Source organism: Tauraco erythrolophus, chromosome 28, assembly GCF_009769465.1.
Source record: "Tauraco erythrolophus isolate bTauEry1 chromosome 28, bTauEry1.pri, whole genome shotgun sequence".
Lineage (NCBI taxonomy): Eukaryota > Metazoa > Chordata > Aves > Musophagiformes > Musophagidae > Tauraco > Tauraco erythrolophus.
In genome coordinates this window covers 6,302,085-6,328,001 of record NC_141492.1, presented here as the reverse complement: position 1 = coordinate 6,328,001, position 25,917 = coordinate 6,302,085, and the positions used below count along the sequence as shown (strand labels likewise).

Genomic DNA, 25,917 nt, shown 5'->3' with positions numbered 1-25,917 from the left:
ATAACATGAAAATCCCAGCCTAAACGCCAGCCCAATCTCCATTTTTGCAAGGAGACAGTTGTGCCAACTACGCAGTTAACCCTCCCCCACTGCCCCAAACACGCATGGGGAGATGTGACCCATAGGAACAAATGTGTCAGGATATGGCTTGGGAGGAGCAGTGAGAGAGGATTCCTTATTGCTAGCGACAGGATCAGAGGGGCTGGCTTCAAACGAAACCGATGTAATGTGACGCACGTCAGGGTAAATAGCAAGGAAGCTGCTATCTGTTTGGGAGTGCAGTGACCTGAAAAACAACAGGTCTTGGAGCTACAGCAGCAGAGCAGGCTGCAGGGGTGGTGGTGTGTATGTATGGCAGGAATGGATGACACATTACACATTCACTCTGCTGGCAAAGCCCCCTCCAGCCCCTTCCTTGCTCCCCTTGGCTCAGAGGACGGTTCCCAACCAGGTAAGTAAGCAAGCTGCCTCCCCTGACACTGCTCTGCCACGTACAGAGACACTTGGGAGCACATGCAGGAAGTATCTAGATGTGCCATTGACCCTTGCAGCAAAGCAGATGCACACGCACAACGTTAATGAATGAGCACATATGCTCACGCATGCACAGGAACATGCTTGCACATTGACCCAGCCCCAGCAGGTGCCTTCGGAAACAAACTTCCTTGGTGAGCAAGAGGGATGGGCAGACGGATGCACTCTGCCAGCATGCAGGCACCACAAGGAGCCACTTTGTATGGCTGCACCACCCCACAGAGCCCAAGCACAAGCTCATGCAGGCACAGCCCTCCACCAGGCACTAGAAGTTCATGCAACACAGATGTCACTTTGATCCACCACAGATATAGGGTTAAAAGTGCTGCATCTAAGGCTCTTACCCAGTCCCAAACAGATACTCCTGATTTATATCACCGAAGTGGCTGAAACACATGGCCTCATGTATTTTTTAAAGGCCAGATTTCCCAGCTTCCCCATTTTCATGATCCCTGGATAACTAAACCTGTGGGAATTTCATCCCCTTCCATTTTCCTTGTGATTCTTTTTACATTTCTCCCTGCACTTGCATGACTATGGTTGCATTTTGGAGACTCTATTTTAGCTGACGGGGTCCATGCAAAATTTAGTGCTCTGGCAATGCCCAATAATCCCCAGCCAAGGCGCAGGAGCTAATAAACCAGGTGCTGTACAGCTGCCTTCTCAGCAGTGAGACAGCACCTGCCCCCACCCAAGGGCCAGCTCAGAAACGCTGGTGGGCAAACCACAAAAACAGCACACAGAGAAGGTGAAAAACCTGACTGGAAGGGGAGTGCAAAAAAAATGAGACTGGTCAGGAATATATTTACTGGAAGGTGGAGAGGAGAGTGGAAACTAAAGAAGAAGTAGCTCCAGTGCTCCCATCAATATCACCTGGTGCCATCTGTGATTCCAGTTTGGCTATGGGAGGGGACACGAGCTCCGCAGTGTTCCCCCTTCCTCTACCCTGAATCTATATTGCAGCTGCAGCTGTGCCTTATTTCAGATATGTGCACTGTGCTGCAGCCTTCGGATTGCAAACACGGCAGGACGTCAATGAAGGGAGAAACACACTGGGAAATATTTGTACTGACTTTAGATGCTGTAAAATAATCCTGTTTTTTGAACTAACAAGCACGTGATTGTGGACTAAGACTTAACAGCCAGAAATGCACTTGATGGTTGTTAGGGACCCCAGTAGGCTGTCTGGCTGTTTGGGTTAGGGTGGCAGAGGGGTGTCAAGACAACTGGCAAAGTCAGTCATATTAGAAATTTAAAGAGCTGGAACTCTAGGGGGGGGGAACATATAGCTACAGAGACGCACCATTATTTTTGTAACGTTGGCCTTTTGCTCCTGGATCTGTTTTTGCGTAAAGTGTGGTTTTTGCGGAAGAATAGCTGGTAACCAGTGGAGGGTCAGATAAGTGGTTCCAGTTTTGGCTGATGACTACTTCAGTGCAAAGACCTGATGGTTACCACAGACACCCAAAGCTTAAGTCTCTGCCAAGCAACGGTCTAATAGATGAAAGAGGCCACAACTTTGCAATCGAGGCACTGAACAAAAAGGAACCTTGTCAATTTGCAATCGAATCAGCATTAAACTATGGGTTACTAGTTTTCTCCTTCAGAGGGCATTGAAATGTCCTGGATAAATCTTGTGGTTTCATCCTCATATCATTTCTGTTAGATCAAAAGCATTTTTCTTTATCCTGCACTTTGGGAAAGGTCCATTGAAACAGTGGATGCTAGTCTCCATTCTTGCAGTTTTACTGCAGGTCTTCTGTTGTCTGACAGGGCTCACTAATAGAACGTTTTGGAAGTCCTGTGTTTATGTGGGAATTTCAGTTTTTCTTTTCTGAATTTGGAAGAGAAAAAGTGCCAGTCTTCCTGTCTATGAAGAAAAGGGACTTGAGCTGTAAAGGCAAATACAAAGAAACACACCTATTGGTTTCGAATCTTTTCTGAATGCCCAAAACAGCAATATTAGGAGGTGAAGTCACTGACAACATAAGAGAAAGATTTTTTTTCACCATTATTTTCATTTCATACAGCCCAGTTCCCAAGACTGCATGTAGGAAAAGGATCCAGACTCTTCTCCCTAGGATGCCTCTTTGCAGCAACCGGGGACCTGTGAAAGGGTTCCTCTGCTGCTGACCTCTCTCCCTCTCCATGTGTTGGAGCCCAACCCACGATCTAGCATCCCCTCACTTCGGGCAGCTTCCAAACAGAGGCGTTCCCCTACCAATAACCAAGCTGCCTCATCCCTCCACAACCGGGCCAAAACCCTGCAAGCCCTTTCACCTGGTGTCTGCTGTCACCACTCTCAAAGCAGTTGATCCCAAATCATCTGGCATCCTCAAGCCACTGCTGTGGGTCGTTGGCTCCTTCAGCTCCCCAGCTGGGACTCCCACAGCCCTGGAAGATCTTCTCTCCCCAACTTGTAACAGCACACCCTCCTCCTGCCATTTTTCCTTCACTTTCTCTCCAGCTCTTGTTTTTCACCCTCTGATTGGCAATTTCCCATGCTGTCCAGCAACCAGGAAGATCTCTGATCTCTTGACTGTTGAGTTCCCATGGAAACATGCTCTGGGCACAGTCACCCACCCAGGCAGCAGGAGGAGGAAGGATGAGTGCAGCGCAGGCCACTGATGAAGACACCGTGGGAACAAGCGAGGGGTTAAGGCTGAATGCTTCGGCCATGAGAGAGGAGAGCACACAAGCACTGGACACTGCTCCTCTTTAAACCCTGTGGATTTAGGGCATCTGGCCAGCAGCAAGGATCAGGGAGAGGGTGGAAGCTCGCTCAAGCAGTTGGCTGTGGACAGGACGCAGCAAATCTCCCTGGGTATGCAGAGAGCTTCTTTGTCTCTAAGGCAGTGCTAATGGGCTTGGGCTAGCTGTCGTATCACATCAGTGCAGCAGAGTGCTCCAAGTCTCACAAGAAGCACAGACAAGCTCCTCTGCCCCCTCACTCCATCTCTTCCTGGCAGTCACATCAGAGGCATGAGGGAAATGGGGAAAAAGCTGACAAAGCCTGTGCCATAATCACAGGTCCCCCTCTGAACTAATGCAGGCAGCATCTTTTTACTAGTGAATTCCTTCTGCAGGGCGCAGTTAACACCGAGCATCCAGATATCCTCATATAGGCCCTGCAGGGCTTGGCCAAAACTGCCCCTTTGGCACAAAAACTAGCATCTCTTAGACCAGGAGACAAATTCTGGTGCTCTGACTTCATGTACTTAATTCAGGGTGCTTAATTTGAGAGATGTCAGTCCCCAGAGAGAATACAAGAGGTTCCCTTCAAGGATAAGGCAGAGCGGAACCTCACTGATGCATGCAGCTATTCCCTTTATAAATTCCTAGTCCAAGCAGTCCTGCCCTGCCCCACCCCAAACCTTTCTTTCACCTCCTACCAGTGTGGGGCTATTGCTCTTTCCATGTCTGCAAACTTGCCCCATCCACTTCTCTAACAAGTGGAGCACCCGACAGAAACCTTTGGAAAGAGCAACTCGATTCCGACAAACACAGGGTGCTGTCTTGATGCTGCTTCTGTCTCAGGAAAAATCCCAGTTTGTCAGGGATCCTGAGGGAGCTACTCATTTCTGAGCTCTGCAAGGAAGCTGCAAGGAGACTAGGCACATGAGTGGAGGGAGGCAGGTGTTCAGACTCCAAAGGCTGCTTTTCTCTATGACCTGCTCCATGGGAAGTAGAGCTGATGCCCTAACATTTGTAGTCATTAGAGATTGTCACACTTTTCATAACCTTAGAGATTTCAGAGTCCAGAGCCTTGACCAAAAGCTTGCCTCCACATCAACATCCTGGTTTTGAACCTGTTGGCCTATTTCAGCTCAATGTGACAGAGGAGCTGAGGCATCAGAGATGTTAAGTCCCAACACATTTTGTCATGCTACGTAGCTGCCTATAGAAGAGAGTCCCTAGTACTGCCCCACCAGCAAAAGAAAGACTGCAGAAATGACCTCAGCCTAGTATTAAGACACCAGAGATTCCTGAGCTGCACTCATCAAAGAGACACAAACTATTAAGAAAACAAAGCTGCAGTGGTTGGTCTGTTCACAGCCTGAAATATCTGTTTGGTCTGGTCTTACTGCTGTTGTGTGAAGGCTTAATGCAGGGGCATCAGCTGTGCATCCGTAGTACTGGTGAAGGTAAATGTCCTCATTTACCTACGAATGCGCGTGTCAGGTGGACACATCTGTATTCGCAAAGAAGTGCACGCACGGGGCATCTGTCTGTAGGTACATCTGCCTGTGCCTCTGTGCTGGCTGTGGGAGTTGCTGTGCAGCCATGTCTTACAGCCTAAGAGCGCAGGGGATCTGCCAGTGCATACGTGTAATGGTTTTGTGATGTTGAGTTATTGGTACAACTGGCAAAGGCTTCCCTAGTCTCCTATGCTTTTTGTTTTGTTTGTTTTAAAGACTCATCAGGAATAACCTCAGATACAATGACACAATTTCTGAATTAATTAGAAATCTGGGGTGCTAATTTTTAAAATCAATGTGGTGGGGGAAGGATTGACCACCTAATGGTTCTATCTAGAGGCAATATGAGGTGTCAGTGAGCAGTTAGCTTCCTCTATCACCAAAGCAGGCACCTCTAAAAGACAGCTCATCTGCTCCTAGTATCAGTGTGAAGAGTGAGAGATTGAATCACCCTGAAGACACTGGTCTCTTTTTACTTGTCTATACCATGGACAAGGACCCTAAACTCAACCTTAAACCCAGGGGCTGAAGTAAGATGAGATGAATCCAGTCCTACATGTTTTAGGCATACTTGTTTCTTCGGAGGCTTAAGCCACAGTTCTTTTCCAAAGGAGCATGTTTATAGGTGGCAACTCTGGGATTCTAAGTACAGCCCAAGAGAAGAAAAATGCCAAGACTTCAGTAAAAGTCAGGTGCCTTACTCTTCGACTAAATACTGAAAAGTCACAGATTTTATTAGGAAAAATGATCTGACTTAAACAGATAAACTTTGGTTTTTTAAAAGGAGGATCACACAACCATAAATACATACAGTCATATAAAACATCGTGAACTATATCTCATGTTCCTGCCAGTGCAATAAGTGAAAGTCACTACAAACTGCTTGGAAGTGACCCCTTCAAATTTAGAACAAAAGCCTTCCAAATTCTCCCCTTCCCACTACTAAACTGCTTTCAGAGGCAGCACAAGGCATGGAGAGGCAGATGCAGGAACGGAGAGAAGAGGAAAAGAAATGTATCAATCAGTAAGACAAGGAAAGCAGCAAAATGAGTTCATAAATTTGGTAAGGGCTGGAGTTGCAAACCTTCTTCACCTGGAGGAGGCATCTGAGCTGCTGTGAGCTCCCTTTTAAATTAACAGAGTTCTCCTGTTCTCAGTTTTCCAGCTCTGAATACTCAGCGTATGCTGCTCTAACCAAGCTGGTCCCCTGCAGGCTGACAGCACCTCCATCTCAAGCCTAAACTCACGATCCTTTTGCTTCAGACACTATTTCCCCATCCCATGCTATTTTCCACAACAGCACTTGGGCCCTGACAGTGTGATGGAGGCTGCTGCAGGACTGAGAGTGGAGAGGCTGAGATAGTCCAACAGTCATGGGGGTGTCAGAGGAGTGAGCTGCTGACAGGACAATCAGCTGCAGAGCAGTGAGTTGAACAGGTTAAAGAGCCAGTGCTGCTGCAGGGATTTGGCTTTTATTGGGCTGATCAGGTATAAGACTGAAGAAACCTCCTCCCAACTGCTTACACCCTCGAGGACCCCTGGTGCCATACACCAAAGTGCATGACTGTTTTAGTTACCTCCTAGGGCAGACACTGTCAGCCTAATAGCACCCTCAAAAGACTGGGGAAGAGAGTGGAGTGGGCAGCAACATTATTACCCTTAGGACTTGGGGTGCTCTCAGCTGCCTGCTGTGCCAAGCTGAAGGTTCCCCATCAAAGTCTATCCCTAGACTCTCCTCCTGCCCCGCCACATTCCTGCCACACACAAACGTCCCTTCACACAGACTGCAGGGAGAGGAAGGCCAGGTCAGGATCCTATCTCTTTGCTTGGTACCTCTCACCAGCACAAAGCCACCAAAGGAGAAACAAGGAGAGATGACAACTACCTCCACGGCTCTCGCTGTCTGCGGGTTTCACTTGAATCGGGCGCGCCATCTGCAATGAAAGAGAAATGCAGAGGGTTAGAGCTTGGCCTATCTGCCTGGCACACGGTGCTGATGGCAGTGGCACCAGGGTGCCTCTTTCTGCCCACTCTGCAGAGTAGCACAGTGGCAGAAGGGAACCAAGACATCATGATGGCAATCAGAACCCTTGGAGAAGGGACCACATGGATTTCAGACTTGTCAAAAAGAAACCTGGCACTTTTGCCTGCTCAGCTAGCTTGCCTACAGCACACAGCTCTCCTGGAAATGCCCACCATGCATAAACCTCCACCTCCTCAGGCACAGCAAGTGGCAAAGAAAGGGCTCCAAGTAAGGAGCTCATCACCATGAGACTGGAGCCTGAACAGTGATCAGGGTGGCCTAAGGTGTGACTATGCCTGGAAGTTCCTCCTACACTCGCCCTGACTCAGCACAGGCATGGTCACCTCACCTAACTGAGCCACTTACTGTCCTTGCAGGAGGGAGGAAAGACTGCCTCTGAACTTGGCTGGCAGCAGTAGAGCAAGCTGGCATGTCACGTTTCCCCTTCCCCAGTCCTCACGCAGTCAGAGCTCTGGCACCACAGGGGCTCTACAAAAGGGCAGTGCTGCTCTCCAGCAACATCTCCTGTTCACAAAGGGAATGCTCAGCTTGAAAGGGACAAAACTCCTCTCGCTTGGTTGTGGGGAAGAGTTGTTTACCTCTCTTGCACTCGTTAGTGTCTTCAGCAATAATCCAACCACAAGCAACAAGCCTGAGGGGTAGCTTGGGTCAGTGATATGGGGACTCTCTAGGTAAGACAGAAGAACACTTCCTACCCAGGAGTAGCTGCATTAGTTAACCCACAGATTTAACTGATTTGCAAAGCAGTGCAAAACTCTTGTCTGCTGAAAGGTATGCACATCCTATGCTGCCCAGAAAGGCAACTGTAGGCTCCTTCCCAGGCTAGCAGGATCCAACTGAGCCAGGCCAGAATCTCCTCTGAGGAACAGTGTACAAGGCAGACTTCCACATTTACAGCACATCTCACTCCATGCCTCTCAGCATCATTCACGGAGGCTGACAGCAGCTTGAATCAGTGACATTCATAATAAAAAACAACCACAATATCGCAGGGAAGACCTGCACACAAGTTGCAGGTCCAGGCATAGTCTGCCCCCTCTCTTAGGAAACACACTCAGGAAAAACAGTAACAACAAAACAGAAAATTAAATCAAGTCATAAAAGTCACCAACTGAAATGTGTTTCGAAGCCAGCATACAAAACGTGGACTGCTGTCTGTCTCCAAGTGGTGGCTGAGCCAGACTGGCCAGAAACCAGAGGTAGAGCCCACATTCACAACAGCTAGAGGAAATCCATGAAGTAGCTTTGCAGACTGCAGGACAGAGATGCCAACAGAAGGTGACAGACTGCTGTGGCATGGCACACCTGACCACTGGGCATGGGAGAGTGCTTGTGGCAGCTGGGGGCTGCAAGCTGGCTTCCACTGACTGGTGGATCTAAGGCAGGATGAGCAGAAGCTGGGACCAGCCCCAAGCAATACCATCCCTGCCTCAAGGAGCTGCTCGGCAGAGCCAGAGACTGGCTGGCAGCTCCCCAAAGGAACGCCAAGCTGCTGCCTTGCTGCACCTCGGTAGGCAGCAGTGCCAACCCCAACTCCATCTCCCAGGACTTGCTGTGTCATTTAGGGCAGAGGGAAAGGCTGAGAGTCCCTTTCCCACTCTTGATCAGCTGCACGGATTTGCAGAGCTCCTAACATCCCACTGTGCTGCCACGTGTCCCCAGCATATGCAGCACTGGCACTCGTCACCCTCTGGGCTGCTGCTCCCCAGGAGCTGCCAAGGACCAAGCATCTCTTTCAGCCCTTGAGCTGAGTGGGATGTGGGGCAGGGGTCTGGAACGATGTGGTCAGACATTATTGCAGAAAGCCTCAGATTTCCTCGCTGAGAGCAGTGGCTCCTATTGCTGCTCGCAGCCTCTGGCGATGTGCCCACGCGAGCCAAGGCTGGGGGTGTTTCAGCAGCAGGCTGGTGGGCAGAGGGCAGGCAGCCCAGATGTGCGCTCGGCAGAGAGGGCTCGGTGCGGAGCCAAGAGGGGCAGCTGGCCACCTCCCTCCCCACTGCTCCCACAGCACAGAGAAATAGCTTTGTTTCTACCCAGGGTGCAAAACCACGATTAAGCTAAACAGGGAGGGAGACAGAGGGACAGACTCCGATCTCAGCTGTTCTGAGGAGCAAAGCCATTTAGGGGAAGGGAGGGAGGAAGGGATGCCATGGAAGCCAAGAGCATCCCACCGCTATGTGAGCATGGCCCCACCCACGATCTGGGGCTGAGAGCTGAGGCAAAGAGTAGGAAATGATGGGGGGAGGTGGCGGGGGGAGGGGGCCTAAGTACCTGAGGACATCTCCCTGTCCCCTCCCCCAACGGGGCTGTCACTCCAGCTCCCAGCACCTAGGGTAAAGGAGGTGTTGTCATGGAAACCGTTATTCACCACATGGAACCTGACATTTGTGGTTGCCATGGAAACCAGCTCTTGGGGGCATTCCCTCTGCTTTGCACAAAAGAGACATTTTGATATGATCTCTGGGGAGGGGGCCCCCTCTACCCATCTGTCCACCCCTTTCCTTCCCCTCATCCCAGGGACCGCTATGCAGCCAAGGATGCACTGCAGGGCCCGCCCCGGGAAGGTCAGCCACGGTTGGCCCTGCTGGACCTGCCTGCCACAGGGACGTGCACCCCACAGGGTCACTGACCCACGGCAGGGCCATGGCATGGCGCCTGTGAGACAGCACCCACAGCAGAGGTGCCAGTGCCGATGCCAGCACAACGACGTGGGTTAGCACTGCGCAAGCCAGGAAGCAGCATCTGGCTGCGGGGACACGAGGAAGCAGGGCTGTCCAGGGTGGGATCAAGCATGTGGGCTGCTCTGTGCCCCACAGTTGTGGCCACAGTTTCTCTCCTGCCTACTTGACATAGCACCTTGGAAGAGCACAGGCAGTCTCATCCTCTGCCAATGTCAGACCGAGACCTTGGATTGGGACTGCCCCTTTCCAGAGTCCTTGCCAGCTCGTGATTTTGAGAGCCACCCACCGCACTGATGTCTGGTCTCTGGGCTGGCCTTCATCTGCTCTGGAAGACATGGGTAAAGAGGAGAAAACAAGATACAAGAAATCTGTTCCAATGCTGAGGCTTGGAGAAGAGCCGCAGGATTCTCTCTGCCTGCTGCTTCCTGAGGGAGAGGCAGGCATGGTCCTCCTTGCAGAAAACTGGACACCCAGAGGCTTACACAAACAGGACACCACCCCTTTCCTCCTTCTGAGTCCCATATTGCCATCAGAGATGAATAAAACATCAAAGGCCTCTCAAGCAGAGAGGTGTGAGCCTACAAATGCAAAGAGAGTCCACAGTTGCTTTAACTCAACAATGTAGGTCACAAAACCTCGGGAAGTGTCCCTGTGGGGTCCTAAGCTTTGTACACAGGTCTGAGACAAAGAGCTCTGTCCCCTACAGGAACTCAACACTCAGAAAGGATGGTCAGGCTGTACCTCTTCACTTTGTGGGAGAAAGAGAGTAACAGGACAGCAGGGAGGACATGCTTCTGGCTTGCACAGCAAATGCTAGAAGTACAAATTCTTCTGGCCCCTAGTCACCATCTCAAGCTGCACAGCAATCAGAGAACACACCTGACTCTAAGAAAGCCGTATTTGTACCTGCCCAGCTGGGCCCAGCATCCAACAGTCAGACTGTGCCTGCCTTCAATTCCGAGTGTCAGGTAGCGGCAGGTGCACAGACACGCGTGCCTTGACCACACGAGAACACACACATGTGTGAACACACATGCGGCACGGAGAACTTGAGCAAATTATTTATGAGCCTGTGCCTGTCTCACTAGCTGAGCTTTATTTTCCTCATTAAATTATTCAGCTGAATGTTTTTATTCTTCATTTCTGAAGAATACCACATTAACACTTAGCACATGCTGTCAGCCACCACAGGCCAAACATCCCCCACGCCGAGACCCTCCCTCCCATACTTCATGGCCCTTCCTAACTGCTGCTAACGACAGACAGCTGTCAGCTCCACAACCCAGTGGACTCAGGAAACCTGGAGCCACAGGCAGCAGCGGACACCAGATGGGCAGCACATGGGAGAGGGCAAAGCTCCCACTGCCCCCCCTCAGCTTCTCCCTCACATTTGCCCTCTTGGCCAGATGCACGTCCTCCCTTCCCACACACTGCCATGCTGACCCTCCGCAGCCCACCGCTCTCACAGAGGATGTTTTTCTGTCTGCACCGCTCTCCTCCTCGCCAGCACGCAGCCTTCGTCAGCTTGCTCTCTTTTACTGGTAGGAAGCAACTGAGCAGCCCGACGGGGGCACGAAGCTCTACTGACCGCTGGGGCGTTACATGCTACAAAGCACAGCAGCCATGTTTCCTGCGCAGCCCTCGGGGAAGAGCGAGGAGATACCCAGTCGTAAGAGAGTCGCTGCAGCCCGGAGAAGCCTAGAGGTTTCCAGCAAAGAGGCAGGGATGAGAGGCCCAGCTGGCAAGCGTCTAGATTACATCCCACCCCATCCCCAGCATCTGGTCAGCATAGAGAAAAGGGGAACTGTCCTCTACTGGGGCTTCCTCCTTGCTTTCAAGGAACTGCTCATTCACCCTCATAGCACTCTTGGGATCAAGGATCTAAGGAAAATTCCTGGTCCTGCTCAAGTCAGAGGAAGCTTTGCTATTGGTTTCCCCAAGGTCAGAATACACCATTTGTCTCATCACACACACACAAAAAAACCAAAACACCTTCTGGAGGTGAACTAGCTCCCCACATTTACACTAATGCCCAGCATGAGCTGCCTGTCATCTCAGCAATCTGCTAGTCCTGTGCTCCAAGAAGCAGCAGTGACCCTTAGCTCTCGCTTCCTCAGCTTTCAAACTGCAAAAGCTGGATAGAGGGAGAAAGCCCCCTGGGACAGCAGGGCAAGCCTCTCTATTAATTAGGAGTAAGTGATGTAAAATAGCCCCTCAGGTGCAATGCAGGGGAACCTCATAGTGTTAAGTGGGTCAGAGGCAGAGCGCTTGAAATGCACAATGCAGGCTGGCTCCTCTGGGATGTCAGAAACCAAAAGGTACCCAAGGCCATTGGCAGAATTAGGTCCCGGGCTCTTAAGCTTTGCAAACTGTGGGCTGGTCCTCTTCTGGTCAGTTAAAAACACCCTGCCTGAACGATCACAACCACTTCTAGCTGAGCAGAGCACATAAATCTAAATGCTGATTTGCTCATTGGGCTCTGTTTCTGGTCAGGAATGCAAGCAGTGATGGATTGGTGCCAGTCTCAGTGCTCGAGTCTCCTGCTTGCATCTTTCCACTGACATCTCTGCGTACCTCAGTCCTATACAGAAGAACCATCCTTCCATGAGAAAGGCGAGGTGTCTCACACAGAAACATGAGTAACAGTAGCACCAAGCACCATTTTGGCACAGCTCTAAAGGCTGCTTATGAATTCATCCCATCCAATCCCATTTTGAAGGGGACTAGGATAATTATGAGTACTATGTTCCAAGTGGAGGAATCAAGGCACGCGACAACGAAGGTCATGCAGAAAGTCTGTGGCAGAAGCAGGATGCAAAGTTGAGTCCAAACCACACAGCTCCTGCCTGCACGGCTACTAAGGCTGTCTCTTTTTGCATTAGCAAGGAAGATTGCTGGAGGACTTCACTCAACTGCTTTGTGTCACCAAGAAGAGGAGTCATAAACTCCAACTCCGCTCACAAGTTTATTTGGGAGGTATTTTCCCTACGCCCAGCACAGAGGGCAAATCAGGAAGAGGAGGGACGTTATCTCCCATTCCTCACCAAAGCTGACTGCATGCAGGAATCAGCAAGCAGACATCTGAGCAGCGTGTGGGCCACAACGCGCACTGACTGGCTGCTTTGCCTCTTGGATTCTCTGCTGCACTGTGTTCCTCCTCTCTTAACACAGTCAGACATCTTTGTCCTCACTGCAGCTAGTGCTGCTCTGGGAGGAAGGCAAGCAACTTAACTGCCATGACTCAGAAAGCCTTTGGATCTCCCCGGTATCTTTATGGAAGTGACGGTACCATTACTGTGCATTAACATCAGACAACCAGCAGGGAGGCCAGCCCAACATGGCAATTACAGCGCCTGTCACATACATGGCTGTTGGGCGGACGCATTTAAGTGCAATCTCTCAGGACTCCACGGTCAGTCTGTCTTCATGGGGCTCCTTCCTTGATGTTTCAGTGCACCACAGGGCACTGCATCAAGGAGGACATTAGACGACCTTCCCTGTTGCCCTGATCTCTTCTTGTCACTTGTGATTAGTGCCACTGAAGGTCAAAGGAGCTTTTAGGTGAGAAGAGGAAAGTGTCAACTTTCTTAAATCCTTTTCTACAGGTGCTAGGACAACAAGTTTCCGCCAGAGGCAACAGGAGTTCCCAGTGTATGACACGCCCATGAAAATGGCCTGATTCCCAGTACCAACATAAGAACCCCCTGAACCATCTCTTCTCTGGGCTGATCAACAATTCCCTCCTGGCAGCAGGAGCCAATGTTTGCCTTGGCAGCTCGCTCTCCCCCTGCCTCTTCAGGGTATGTACTTGGTAGGGCTGCTGCCTTGCCTTACTGCTAGTGATCAGTCCCTTAAGCCAAACCCCCACCAGCATAAGCACTCGCAATTCTGTCTGCAGTGAACAGGCACTTCCGTTGCTCCTTGCCCAGGGGCTGCTTTAGCCCAGTACCTTCAAGTCCTGGTGCTGCCATTTCAATGAGACAGCCTTGATGTGCTCTCTTTATCACTACCTCCTACTGAGAATGTTGCATGGCTCTCATGAATTCACTGACATTGTCTATCAAACCTGCAGGATGGACATGGGAAAAACTTCTCCACCCTGCCTTGCCCAAAGGTTCAAACCACAGAGGCCACCTCAAAGATTAACAAGCAGAGCCCAGGTTCAGCCCCCAACCAAACGTTCAGGCCCCCTACTCCACTCCTTCACACGTCTCCCAGCCTTGCCAGCTGCAACGCTTGTAGCATTCACAGGAAGAAATTTTCAGAAATACTGATCCAGACTGGCTTCACACCAGCACTGGTACCACACAAAGGGGAGGGGAGAATGAGACCCTTTAGCCCCTCTACCAAAACCTCTCCAGTCACTTGTGCTCCCTTCTATCATCACAGGCTGTGGATCCTGACAGATGGCCCACAGTGAGCCCTTGCTCCTGGAAGCACAGGAGACAGCCTGCCAGAGGGATGCCCTCTGCTCAGGCTACACTGGGTCTCTGCACTAATCCTTGTGCCCAGCCATCTGAGTGAGTGCTGCAGCATCTCAACCCCTGGTGCATTCCCAGAGTCTCTTTCTGCTCTAACACTGCTGTTCTCTGTAATTTTCCATTCCTGTGTCCGTGTGTTCCCAAGCTGTCACTGCATCCATGAGTTCTCCCCCTGATGCAGCCACATTTCAGTACCCCCAGCACTGCTCTTAAACTGCCCATATTCCCAGCTTGGATCAATACCAATTTCTGCCACTTACTTGCCTACCTTTCAGCAAGCCCTTCTTTGTTCTGCATAGAAATAAAACTGTAACTGTACCTTGCCAGAAGAATTACTTTTTAAACCTCCCCCCTCCGCTTCCTCCCTCTATTCTTCTTCCCCTTCTTCTTCAGGAGCAATTTTATGTAATTTGCAACTGTCTGGCTGCAAATGAAAAGAGACACAAAGCGTTTCTGCAAAATACTGAAAAGCTGGCTGCTTTTCCCTCAAATTTCACTTAGCGAGTGGCTTTAACTTGGTGTGTGATCACGGCGTGTCATTAATAACCTCTCCAATTCCTTTCAGAACTCAGCAAAGTGAAGGCACAATCACGAATCAAAGGCATGGATTATTGAGATATAACACCGTTTCACCGAGCCAGGGAGGAATGAGCCAGGGAGTGGGGAGAAGGTGAAACACTGCGCAGCTAGGCTGGCCGGCAGCTGAAGAGGACACCAGATTCAGGAAGAAGAGTAAGGGCTTGATTGCCTCTCTGCTTTTCAGATCCAAAGATTACACCTCTCTTCAGCCTCCATGGGTTGTGTGTCTTTCCTCAAGCCCTGTGGACTCAGGCCACAGAGGGAGCTGGTTTCTGTTTTGTTCCTCAGGCAGATATGTCTCCATCTCTGTTGAGTCTTTGGAGCCCATCAAACTGCTTTACTGGGACTAAGACAGACTTAATTGTGCAGTTCCCCAGGAAGCAAAACTGGGGAACACAAAACAGGATCCTTGCACATGCGGGATGCAGAAAGTCCTGTGAAGGCCCGAGAGCAGGAATGTGTGAGGCTGGCTAGGAGGTGGTGCTGAGCAGAGAGCTGGCCACAATGCTGGCACTGTCTATATGCTGCACAGCACGAGCCACTGTAAGCTACGCGTGATGAGCTTCCCACTTGTCACGTACACCGACCGAGGTGATGGGCAAACCTGTTTCACTGCGTGCCAGCCCTGTGGCTGTGCCGAGGTGCACAGGAGACCATCCACACCACGGCATGTGGAAGCAGGGTCCCTGCCCACCCAGCCACAGGGCAGGGCATTCTTCCCGCTTACCCCAGCTGACAGCAAGGGTGTAGATACTTGGCATTCTTTGAAGCTCCTTAGCAAGCTTGGGTGATCAGACACTTCTGCTAATTCACCAAGGATTCACTTTGACCTCTCTGTTCTAGGAAGCTCCATCCCTCCTTCCCCAAAGGAAGATTCATGCATTTGTTACTCCCAGACCGACAGCAATTTGCTAGCTCTGAAGGCAACACAGGTGTTTTAGATAGAATCATAGAATCATGGAATGGTTTGGGTTGGAACAGACCTCAAAGATCATCTAGTTCCAACTCCCCTGCCATGGGCAGGGACACCCTCCACTACACCAGGTTTCTCAAAGCCTCATTCAACCTGGCCTTGAACACTTCCAGGGATGGGGCATCTACAACTTCTCTGGGCAACCTGTTCCAGTGCCTCACCACCCTCTGAATGAAAAATTTCTTCCTTAGATCTAATCTAAATCTACCCTTTTTCAGTTTAAAGCCATTGCCATAACACAATATACAGCTGACAGTCCTCTTGCTTTACACCCTGAGCACACTAGCCCTTACAAAAGGGTGTGAAAGCCAAAAATCTGTCTACCTTCCAAAAAAGACGCCAAGCCTCACTGTCAAAAAATAGGGTTTTATGAGTCTAAATTCTATTTAGATACCATACATCCAACAACCCTCAATTTAAAAATAAACAAGAATTTTTATCTCCCAAAAGGAAAACTTGCCAGAATTGCCATAAAAGCAAATAGAGACCATGGTGATTCCTATTGACTTATGTGGAAACCTACAATATAAATATAAAACCTCAGGAAAGCTACACTGCAGGTATGGCCCTGCAGGACAACGTGGCAGCATTCTTAGACGGGCCGACATCACTAGCATCAGACCTGGAGGGCCTAAGGAACACCGTTCTGGGCACGGGCCTACCCACTGACGGACTTGGAAGAGAACCCAGAAGTCCTGCTGCAGCTGCCTGATCATAGCCTAAGGATCTACCAGAAACCATATAAAAGCGTTTCCTTACCAAATCACCAGTCTAGACTAAGCAAGCCACTTGTGTCTATCCAGGTTCATGTCTGTTGAGACCAACAAAAGAAGGTACTTGGGTGTTTGTGGCATCTACGGCTGCTTTGCGATACAATGGCAAGTGTAGGATTACCAACAGATCCTTTCTATGCCAGTTTGATCCTCTGCTGTCTCTAAACATGCTGATGCTTGGTCATACATTTGGTGACAGTTTGTGTCACCCTACACTGATGTCATACACTCTTAAAACTTTCTTCCTGCCATTGCTATGTGCAATAAAGAGATAGCAAATGGGTAAAATGTACAAGCAGTCGCTTGTTTACCAAGCTACGGCCCATTTACTGAAATCCCAGTGGTGTGGTCCAGTATGTTCTGTTCTCTGTCCTATGCTAGGGTCCTCACTATATTTCTGGTGACAGGCTTTGCCACAGAGTTCGTCAGAAGATGATCTAGATGTGAGCATACAGAGACGAAATTTCACAGCCTTGTTCCCAAAAGAGGGAAACAATCAGTTACCTAGCACTCCTGCCTGTGACTCATTTCCAGAGTATTCTCTGTGATCAGCTGGGTCAGAGGAACGGATGACACTGATGTGTCTGATATTACACAGACACAAGCAAACCAGGCTACGAAAACAGGGCTGAAAGCTACCTCAGGTTGCCCAGCCCTGATCCACGCCAAGACCAACTCTACGCTCATCAGGACGGAGGTCTGTTCCACTCTGGCAGTAACCATGTCTAAATGACCACTAAAACGACCAAAGAGAGAGAATCCTGCCTTCTTGGTCATTGAGGGACTTTCCAAAAGAGAAACTAGATGTGATGAAGTAGTATATTGCCAGCCTGAAACAGACAGTTCCAAAGGCAGCATAGCTCATCTTCATCTTAATCCTGAAGCTTAATTACACCACATTGCTCATTAACTGTCTCCAGACAAACATGTTCGAAAGTACTCAGCTAGCACAGACTTCTTACTGTTCCCAAGCAGTTTCTTACACCTCTCTTAACATAAAAAGCCTTTAGATGACCACATCACAGATAAATTGCTGCTTTAAATACTACTCCATGCAGCACTCTATAAGCACTGAAAGCACAAAGAATAGAGAACATAGCGAAACATGCAGCAGACTCCCAACGTAGAACTGCAGCAAAACTGAGATTGCCTTGATTCCACCAAGCCTCACGAGTAACCTCTCAGAGGCTCTCTACAGGTACTAGGTAGAGACACGTCTGTCTTCTCCATTGTGTTACAGCACTGTACCATGACTCATCACAGCTGCTCCTCAATCCTTTGACTTGTTCTTATAGACTCTGTGAATTCTGCCCTGGATCAACACACGCAGAAGATTACAATGCTTTAGCCTGAAAGGCTGACCTTTTCCCCGCACACAGAACTAACTCAAACAGTATTTGAGCACCTGGTTATCTGCACTCTTCCTCCTTGCTGCCCTGGGATAACCTGAAACAGTAAAGATCCTATTAAGTGGTAATTAAGTTTGGTGTTTTCCGGCCCTCAAATGCCAACACAGGCCTATGCAAAAAAGGAGCACGGGTAAACAAATTTGGAAAAGGATGTGTGCCTGTGGAGTTCTTTAGGGGCACTGGGAGAGGTGAGGGAAGCTATTTGGACCTGCATGGATTAAAGAGGAAATGTTATGGTTAAGAATTCCTAACCTCTCTCCAGAGACCCCTGGTTTACATTAATTATTCTGTTGCCTTGAGCCCACGGGGCCTCCTGCGAGGTTCTGTCTGTAAGTATCTAACTCCTCCGCCTACTCACCTCCAAATGAATCCTTCCAACAAGCCTGATCAACCCCTTCAGCGCAGCAAGGGAACTGCCCAGGCAAAGCTCTCAAATCATACCAAAATGGGAACAGCAACAATTCAGCACGCCTTTCAGCTCATCAACAGGTCCCAGGGAGGCAGAAGACTTCCCTGCGAGGAGGGACCTGTTCCACAGTGCCAGGTCTCCTGCGATCCCTACTGCACTTTGCTTCCAACACCAGCTGTGGAGCGAGCAGGACCCACGAACAGACCACAGCTAGTTCAGCAGTCTTGGTTTCACTTATACAACCCATTTTTCTTCCAAACAATGGGATGTGACAAGTGTATTTTTTTTCTTCTGAGAAGCTGATCCAACTCAGTCACTGCACTAGAAGTCATTTTGAGTCCTGCACGGAGCGACCCAACAAATTGCCCAGGCACACTGCAGGGCAATGGCAGACTAGGAGTGAATGCACCAGGAAGTTCTGCACACTTGGAGAAAAAGCATCTGGCACCTTGTCTTGTCTCCTATCAGCTTTCCAGCATGCCCACTGTGCAGGCTGGGCCCATGCACTTCACCCCAAAGCCCACAGCTCCCTGGTGACAGGGACAGATAGTTGAAGATGTCATGTCACACCACAGAGACCAGCAGCACAAAAACAGGCTTGGCTGGAGTTACATGGAGCAGCCTTGGCAAGGTAGAGAAAAGAGCAGCAGCTCTGTGAAGAGCAGTGCTGTGCTTTGGGTCCCACATCCCTGTTCTAACCCTAAAACCACACTTCTCTTTCACAAGCACAAAAATTAATCTAAGGCACTTCTCACTCTCACTCCCTCCCCTGACGATCCCCCATTCACCTGCCCATAGCATGAGCTCTAGGCACAATTCACTGGGACTTACCCCTGGCAAAGTCTTCTGTTCATGCAGTGCTGTCTGGGCTTTGATGGCAGAGTCTCTGGCACAGTACGTGAGGAACGCACAACCTGCAGTGGATACAGCAAGTGTCAAGTTAGAACCATAGAATGGTTTGGGTTGGAAGGGACTTTAAAGATCATCTAGTTCCAGCACCCTTGCCACAGGCAGGGACACCTTCCACTACACCAGGTTGCTCAAAGCCCCCTCCAACCGGGCCTTGAACACTGCCAGGGATGGGGCAGCCACAGCTTCTCTGGGCAACCTGTGCCAGTGCCTCACCACCCTCACAGGGAAGAATTTCTTCCTCAGATCTAATTGAAATCTGCCCTCTTTCAGTTTAAAGTCATTGCCCCTTGTCCTGTCACTACACGCCCTTGCAAAAAGCCCCTCTCTGGTTTTCTGGTGGGCCTCCTTTAGGTACTGGAAAGCTGCTGGAAGGTGTCCTTGAAGCCTTCTCTTCTCCAGGCTGAACAGCCCCAACTCTCTCAGCCTGTCTCCAGAGCAGAGGTGCTCCAGGCCTTGGATCATCTTCGTGGCCTCTTATGGATCTGCTCCAACAGCTCCACGTCCTTCTTGTGTTGGGGTTCCCAGAGCTGAACACAGCACTGCAGGGGGGGGTCTCAGGAGAGCAGAGCAGAGGGGCAGAATCACCTCCCTTGACCTGCTGCCCACGCTGCTTTGGATGCAATTGCAGATGCCCATGGACACAGCGTTCCTCTTTAGTAACAGCAGACCTCCACCCCAACATTGCTGCTCAGGTACAGAGGAGGTGGCTAGGACAGCCCATGTGCGAGACCTGACTTTTTTACAGGGTGGGGCAAGGGGAGGCTTGCAAATTAAAGATGTAAATGTTATGTAATTTGGATGTGTCGAAGACTCCAAGGAAAAAGACAAAGAAACAACATTAAAGGACTTGCAGGCCTCTCCGAGGTCTGTTGAAGTCATGGAAAAGGGTCCCAGCGAATCAACTAGATTTGAAACACGTGTTGAACAAGGTGAGAAACAACAAGAGAGTAAAATGGAAGCTAATGTTGCCTGTGGGAGAAACAGCCCAAAACACAGGGATCACAGGAGATGCAAGGACCAGTATGATTATTGATACTAAAAAAAAAAAAAAAAAACAAGGAAAGAGGAAAACGTCTGGGCTTTTAGGTTCATATGAAAGCTCATGATCCAGATTCACAGAATCATGGAAAGCTACAGAAGGAGAGGCCTGGCCTTCTGTGCCATACATACACCCATACAATGCACATAAACACACAGAGATATACATCTGCATGACAAGGGAAATACAGAGAACAGCAACATGAGAGTCAACTTAAGAATCAAGATGAAAAGCACACAGAAAATGCCTGATTCTGACATTCTTGGTCAAGATTTGACTCAACATCTTAGCCTAACACTTGAGTCAAGAGAAAGGGGAGGAATTGTAACCTCTCCAGGAAGAAGAGGGATCATTTTTGGTTGCTCTGATGGTAAGAATAATCAAATGAAACTCAGTGAAGGAAAAATTTGGCTGGTTATCAAGAAACATTTCCTAGCAGAGAGAGATTTATTAGACTGTGGAACAATCTCCCCAGGGAAATGCCTGGAGCTCCGTCACTTGAGTTGTTTCAGATGAGGATGGGCAAAGCACTGGAGAATAGACTCCAATGCTAGAATGCACCTGACCCCCTCACTCATTCTCCTCCTATTCGCAGTGTCATTTCACACCCTAAGCAAAGGCAGGACACGTCCCTTCAGCTTGTTGCTAAATGTCCACATCTACGTTGCCGTACTGGGGCGGCAGATGCATTGTTATGGCCCAAATAGAGAGGCCTGTTCTTTTGCCCCCACCTTCTTGCGCCTGGCTTGGGGTACTCCAAAACTGCTTCAGCTCTCCATGGATCCAAAGGTGGATGCAGGACAGGGGCTGTCTGGATCTCTCCCTTCCGCCCCAGAGTGACTCCATGGTACACAACACTTTTAGGCCACGCAGAAGTCAGCTGCTCAGGACAATCCCAACCCATGGCAACAAGATCATGCTGTTCTTCCATCCCAACTCAAATAAGTTGCTTCAGCTAAGGAAATCACATCTGTTCTCACAGGTCTTGCTAGGTAAAAAAAAATCCCTCCACAAACAGCGCACAAGTATTAAATATCTCTAACAGATAATTAAAGCTCCTTATTGCCCAGGTTTTGAACCAAGAATGTGGCACCAAGGCCAGATCTGGGATCGCCAGATAATTTAACAAATGCGATGAGACAAGGAAGCATACAGGTAACCTTCACTTCTCATGGCAAAGGCAGTTCGCTTTGTTGTGGGGCGAATCACCCTTTTGCTTTCAATCTCCCCTCACATCCTGCTGTCATTTCAAGCATTAGGAAAAGCCTCAAAAGCACCTGTATAACCAGAGAGCCCAAACCCTATTTCTAACAGTAAGCCTACACGAAGCTACCTGCCGAGTTAAGCACTCAATCCCAGTCCCTGAGTTCTAATTCCAGTGCTCAGGAACATTGAAACTGAGGTAGTGCACACTGGCAGGCTCAAAAACCTCAGTCCATGGAAGGACAAGAACAAAATGAGGACTGGACAAAGGTGCATCATTTAGTGGGGATAAAGGAGAGACACTCCTCACACAGGGATAGTGAGTTATTTCACAAGATACTGTCATCATGCGAGATCGGAGATTTGTAAAGTCCAGCAACACCTACATCGACCAGCACCAATCCAAAAAAGTACCACGAATCCTCTCCCTAGAACCCTCTGGTCCTTCTCTTCCCTACAGCAAAGGCAGCCCAAAATACTGTTCATCTTTTAGGTGCTTGGGTATCTGTAGCAAGAAGTAGCAGCCTCTGGAAGCTATGGAATCTGCAGCTATGGAACCTGAAGATGCCTCACTCAAACCTCTGCTTCACTCCCTGGCCAATTCTTGCTGCTGCTCTATTTTTCAAGGATGTGGACACTTGCTCAACAGGAGCCAGCCTGTACTCCCCTCCCTTCACTCAAGCATGAAACAGCATTTGGGCAGCCTCTAACAACAGCTGTGTCCAGGATGGACTGGGACAAACAAGTCTATGGGCACAGGACAGCTCTGTCCACTCCTCCATCCCTCCTCCCCGCCCATGAATCTAAGCTTTCAGGACATCCAGCTCATTCATTTCATCTCATTCCTGTTTCCCAAATGGCAGGAATCTGGGAGGCTGTACTGGCTGTGGAAAGGACAGAGCTGAAGAAGTCAGCTACATCCTTTGGAAAACATGATTACTGTCCTCCACAGACAGAGGCCTCCACAGGCCTCTCCTTTTGTAGCTTTTGGAGGTAGGATGCAGGAGTCAATCCTATTATCTTCGCAAAGTACTCATCAGAAAGAGCTTCTGCAGAAACACTACACACAGCCTAATTGTGTAAACAAATATTTGGGAAAAAGAATCTTCCTTCCTGAAGAGATGTTATCTCTTGCAAACTAACTCTTCAGTTACTCCTTAGGATACAGCAAGCAACTGAAGCACCAGGCATTTTCCACTGCCTGCGCTTGTCCCCTGCCTTCGCTCAAATGCCTGAAGCTTACAGAAGTACTGGAGGCTCATGAGAAGCCATGTTTTTCCTGCTGGGAAAGGTTTTCATGCTGTAACAGGACCCTGCTCACCATGCCTTTGCGGGCTCTTCAGGCTCCTAAAACTTCAAGTCTGACAGAATCACCCAGAGATCCACTCAACAGTGACATGTCCACAGAGGTGCAAAGGGGTCCATCGCTCTCATGAGGTTTTCTCGCTTCCACACTTCCTGCTTTAGTTAACAGCAAATTCAGGTCGACAGGCTCACGCCCCTTTGGGCACTTCTAATACCAAGACAGTCATGCCTGCTGAGACATGCGAGATGGTGTTCAAAAGTGCTCAGGGTGTTCAAAAGTGCTGGCCTTGAAGGTCTCAGGCACCAGGCCAGCCAGGTGGTGCTGATGATCCAGCCCCAGAACAGGGAAGCGTAACAGCACCCAGAGCACCGTCTATAATCAAGCCACTCCAAGTCCTAAATGGAGGAACTTGGACCAGAGCTGCCGCTGGACAGTGAGAGCTGTGACCCCAGTGCTCAGGGACGCCTCCACCATCGTTTGCTTCCTCCGCAGACTGAGTGACTCATCTTCATTATATGATTTTCAAATCTAGATTATGATTGTTATATTGACAGAGCAAACCACGTATTAAAATCTGACCCGATCTGCAGGGAGTCCAGGTGATTAGAAATCAGAAGCTGTATTATAAACTCTGTATTACACTACTTACAGATTGTACTGTAGTGATTCTGCTTGTAGAAATCCTGTGCCATTCTAATAACAAATTCCGTTAAGAAAATAAAGCTTTAAGTGTAACTACGACTTAGTGCTGACATCATTCTGTCAAAGATCCCTAAAAGAACCTGTATGTCCCCTTAGTGTCGGGTGATGCCACCCTACTCCCACTGGCTCCAGGAGGGTTTCCAGCTCTGTGTAAGCAGAACCCAGCCTAGTTTCCCTTGCAAGAGACTGCAGGGGGGTGGGAAAAAAAAAAAAAAAAGACATTCTGTGCCTGATCCTCCCTACAAACCACACATTGACTCCGGGATTTACAGTCCCTTCAGATCCTAAACATTACTCCAGACATCAGCAGTCTAAAGCCTTGAGCAAGAAAAGGCTGTCAGTTTGCAGAAGAGAGGGGTCTCTAGATTCAGCTTAGCATTAGAAATCACATCAAATACTTCAGCAGGGGAAGCATAGAGTCATCAGGGAGCTTATCTACAAGCCTGCAGAAGCTGAGTCAAAACTCAGCTGCCAGTGAGGCAAGTTAGGCTGAGGTTGTTATTGCCTCGTTGCCCTTTGGAAAAGCCACCCATCTGTCCACACACTGTACGCTTCTCCACATGCCCTGCGAGAGGACTGCTCCTGTCCCTCCCATTCCCCTGCAGTTCAGTTTAGTATCTCAAACTCCATAATCTCTCCACTTTCCTTAACATGGGCACTGATAGTAAATCCATCCAGGAGAGCATAGTTGACACTCACGGAGGAACCGCCTTCTGCCCAATCCTGGAACACAAGGCCAAAAATTTTCACTTGACTCTCCCTGCTCAGTCTCCTCTGACCCATTCCAAAAGCCTGTTCAAACGCCTCCCTGCTCTTCCCATGAAAATATCAGCTTTAAGACAAACACAGCAACTAACATGCAAATGTATCTGTGATTAACATAAACAGAAAAACTGCCTCATGAATAATATTAGGAGGCTGGAACAGCATCAACTACCGGTAGTCAAGCTGCTGAGACATGAATAGTCAGACACCAACAAAACCATTTCATAACGGTGCTTGTGTTTCCAGCAGGTCTGTAAGATCCTCCTCTGCCTCCAGTGAATTCATCAGTTCTCAGCACCCATACAGGACAGCCCTAGCTAGCTCTTGGGCTCTCGGACTCTGCAGCCTAATTCACACCCTCCTGTCCCTGGCAGCCCTTTTCCACCCTTCCTTCCTCCCTGGGGGCAGAGGCAGCTTCTCAGATCTATGTCAAGCCGCAAGGGATTGCAAGAAGAGCTGTTGGGCTTTACCAGCACTGCTGGCTTCTGACACAACTGCTTCTCCCCATTTAGGGAAAGAAAGGGAAAAAGCAGATGGAAGCTGCATGTGAGCTGTCAACTGGCTCTCACTGCAGACCAAGGAATGTGGGGAGAGAAAACTGAATCTGCTGTTACAGCCGCCCCAGAAAGATCATGGCTTCTGTATGGCACAGGAATGAGTGCAGTTATCCACATCCGCGAAAGCCTTCCCTGCAGCTTCTGGGTCAGGCCTGGTACCCTGCAGGCCTGCTGACGGCAATGAGAGGGGCGAGAGCAGCGGCTCCTAGCCAGGTTGGCCTTCTTGCATGGAGCCTAAGCCAATGCAGCCAGACCTGATAAAATGGGAGGGGAAGGCTGGGGTCAGGGTTGGCCGGACTGTGGGTCTTTCTTCTTTAGCATGTAGGGGCATGCTAAACCCCTCCCACATCCTTGTGGAAGAATGACTTCTTTGGATAGGTATATTGCCTATACCCAAACCAGGTTGAGGGTCCACATGTAAACCCATGCCACCCGGAAAGGAATCCCAACCTTTCACTTTGTACAAAACAGAGAAGGGGGATAGACTGGGGAGGGGGCGGGCAAAGGAACGTGAAAGGGTGTGGAAATTACAGTACAATAGTCACCGGAAGAACCTACACATCTCAGCAGCTTTTTCTGAACAGAACAGAGCACCAACAACCCCTGACCAACACCTGCATCTACTCAAAAATGTCAAAACCAAAGGGATATATTTATTTTGCGGCAGGAATCCTGCATTTAGCAGCAAATTAATGTCACACAGATCTGGCTGATACCAGTGCTGCCCCCTCTAATTTCCATATCTAAGTGGCAGATCCCTAGAATCTGTCTCCTGCCTGGAACCTGACCTCAGAGCACACAGTCTATATTTAATATGCCAACTGAAATGAAATGTGCGATTGTTTATTGCCTCAGGCCCATTCTCCTCCTCACTGGGTTTGAAACCTGGCAACTCACGGTCAGATGGTAGCAGGTTTGGACTCAGTCCCTTACACACACAGACACACAAGTACCGGGCATGTAGGTTCCGAAGTCCCAATCAGACATACTTCTTCAGCTAAATTCAAGCCAGCCCAGCTCCCACAGGCCTCAAGGAGGAAGTGCTTTCCTTTTGTGCTGAGGTTAGATTTGGACTTTTGTTTGAAAATAAACCTGTTTTTCTGTTGCCCCCTTCTCTCTCTGTTCAGCCTAGAACAGTCCAAGTTGCAATGGCACTGACAGTTTTTCTTACCTTTCCTCCTAAATTTGAAACCAGAGGTGTCAGGACTGAATGCAACTCACTCCCTCCAGTGTGCATCAACACGTGACCCCGTCATGAATCATTTTAGGGCACAGCGGCCCAGCTGAACACTGACAGCTTTCAAGGGGCTTACTGTAGGTTCCCCACAGGCCTGCTCCACATGTGCCAGGG

At 49.4% G+C, this 25,917-nt stretch overlaps 1 protein-coding gene across 16 annotated transcripts in view; it reads right to left on the bottom strand.

The window, feature by feature from the left end:
• CELF5 (CUGBP Elav-like family member 5) overlaps positions 1-25,917 on the bottom strand; it is a 38,082-nt gene that overhangs the window by 11,092 nt on the left and 1,073 nt on the right. For 6 of the 16 annotated variants that reach the window (XM_086627603.1, XM_086627607.1, XM_086627613.1 and 3 more), the window contains exon 1: positions 6,619-6,667. In XM_086627603.1, the coding sequence (XP_086483729.1) occupies positions 6,619-6,667 (49 nt within the window). Of the gene's footprint in view, positions 1-5,289; positions 5,304-6,048; positions 6,088-6,612; positions 6,668-18,913; positions 18,997-25,917 lie in introns of those variants that run through there. The other 10 variants (XM_086627602.1, XM_086627605.1, XM_086627611.1 and 7 more) reach the window with 3 other exon arrangements.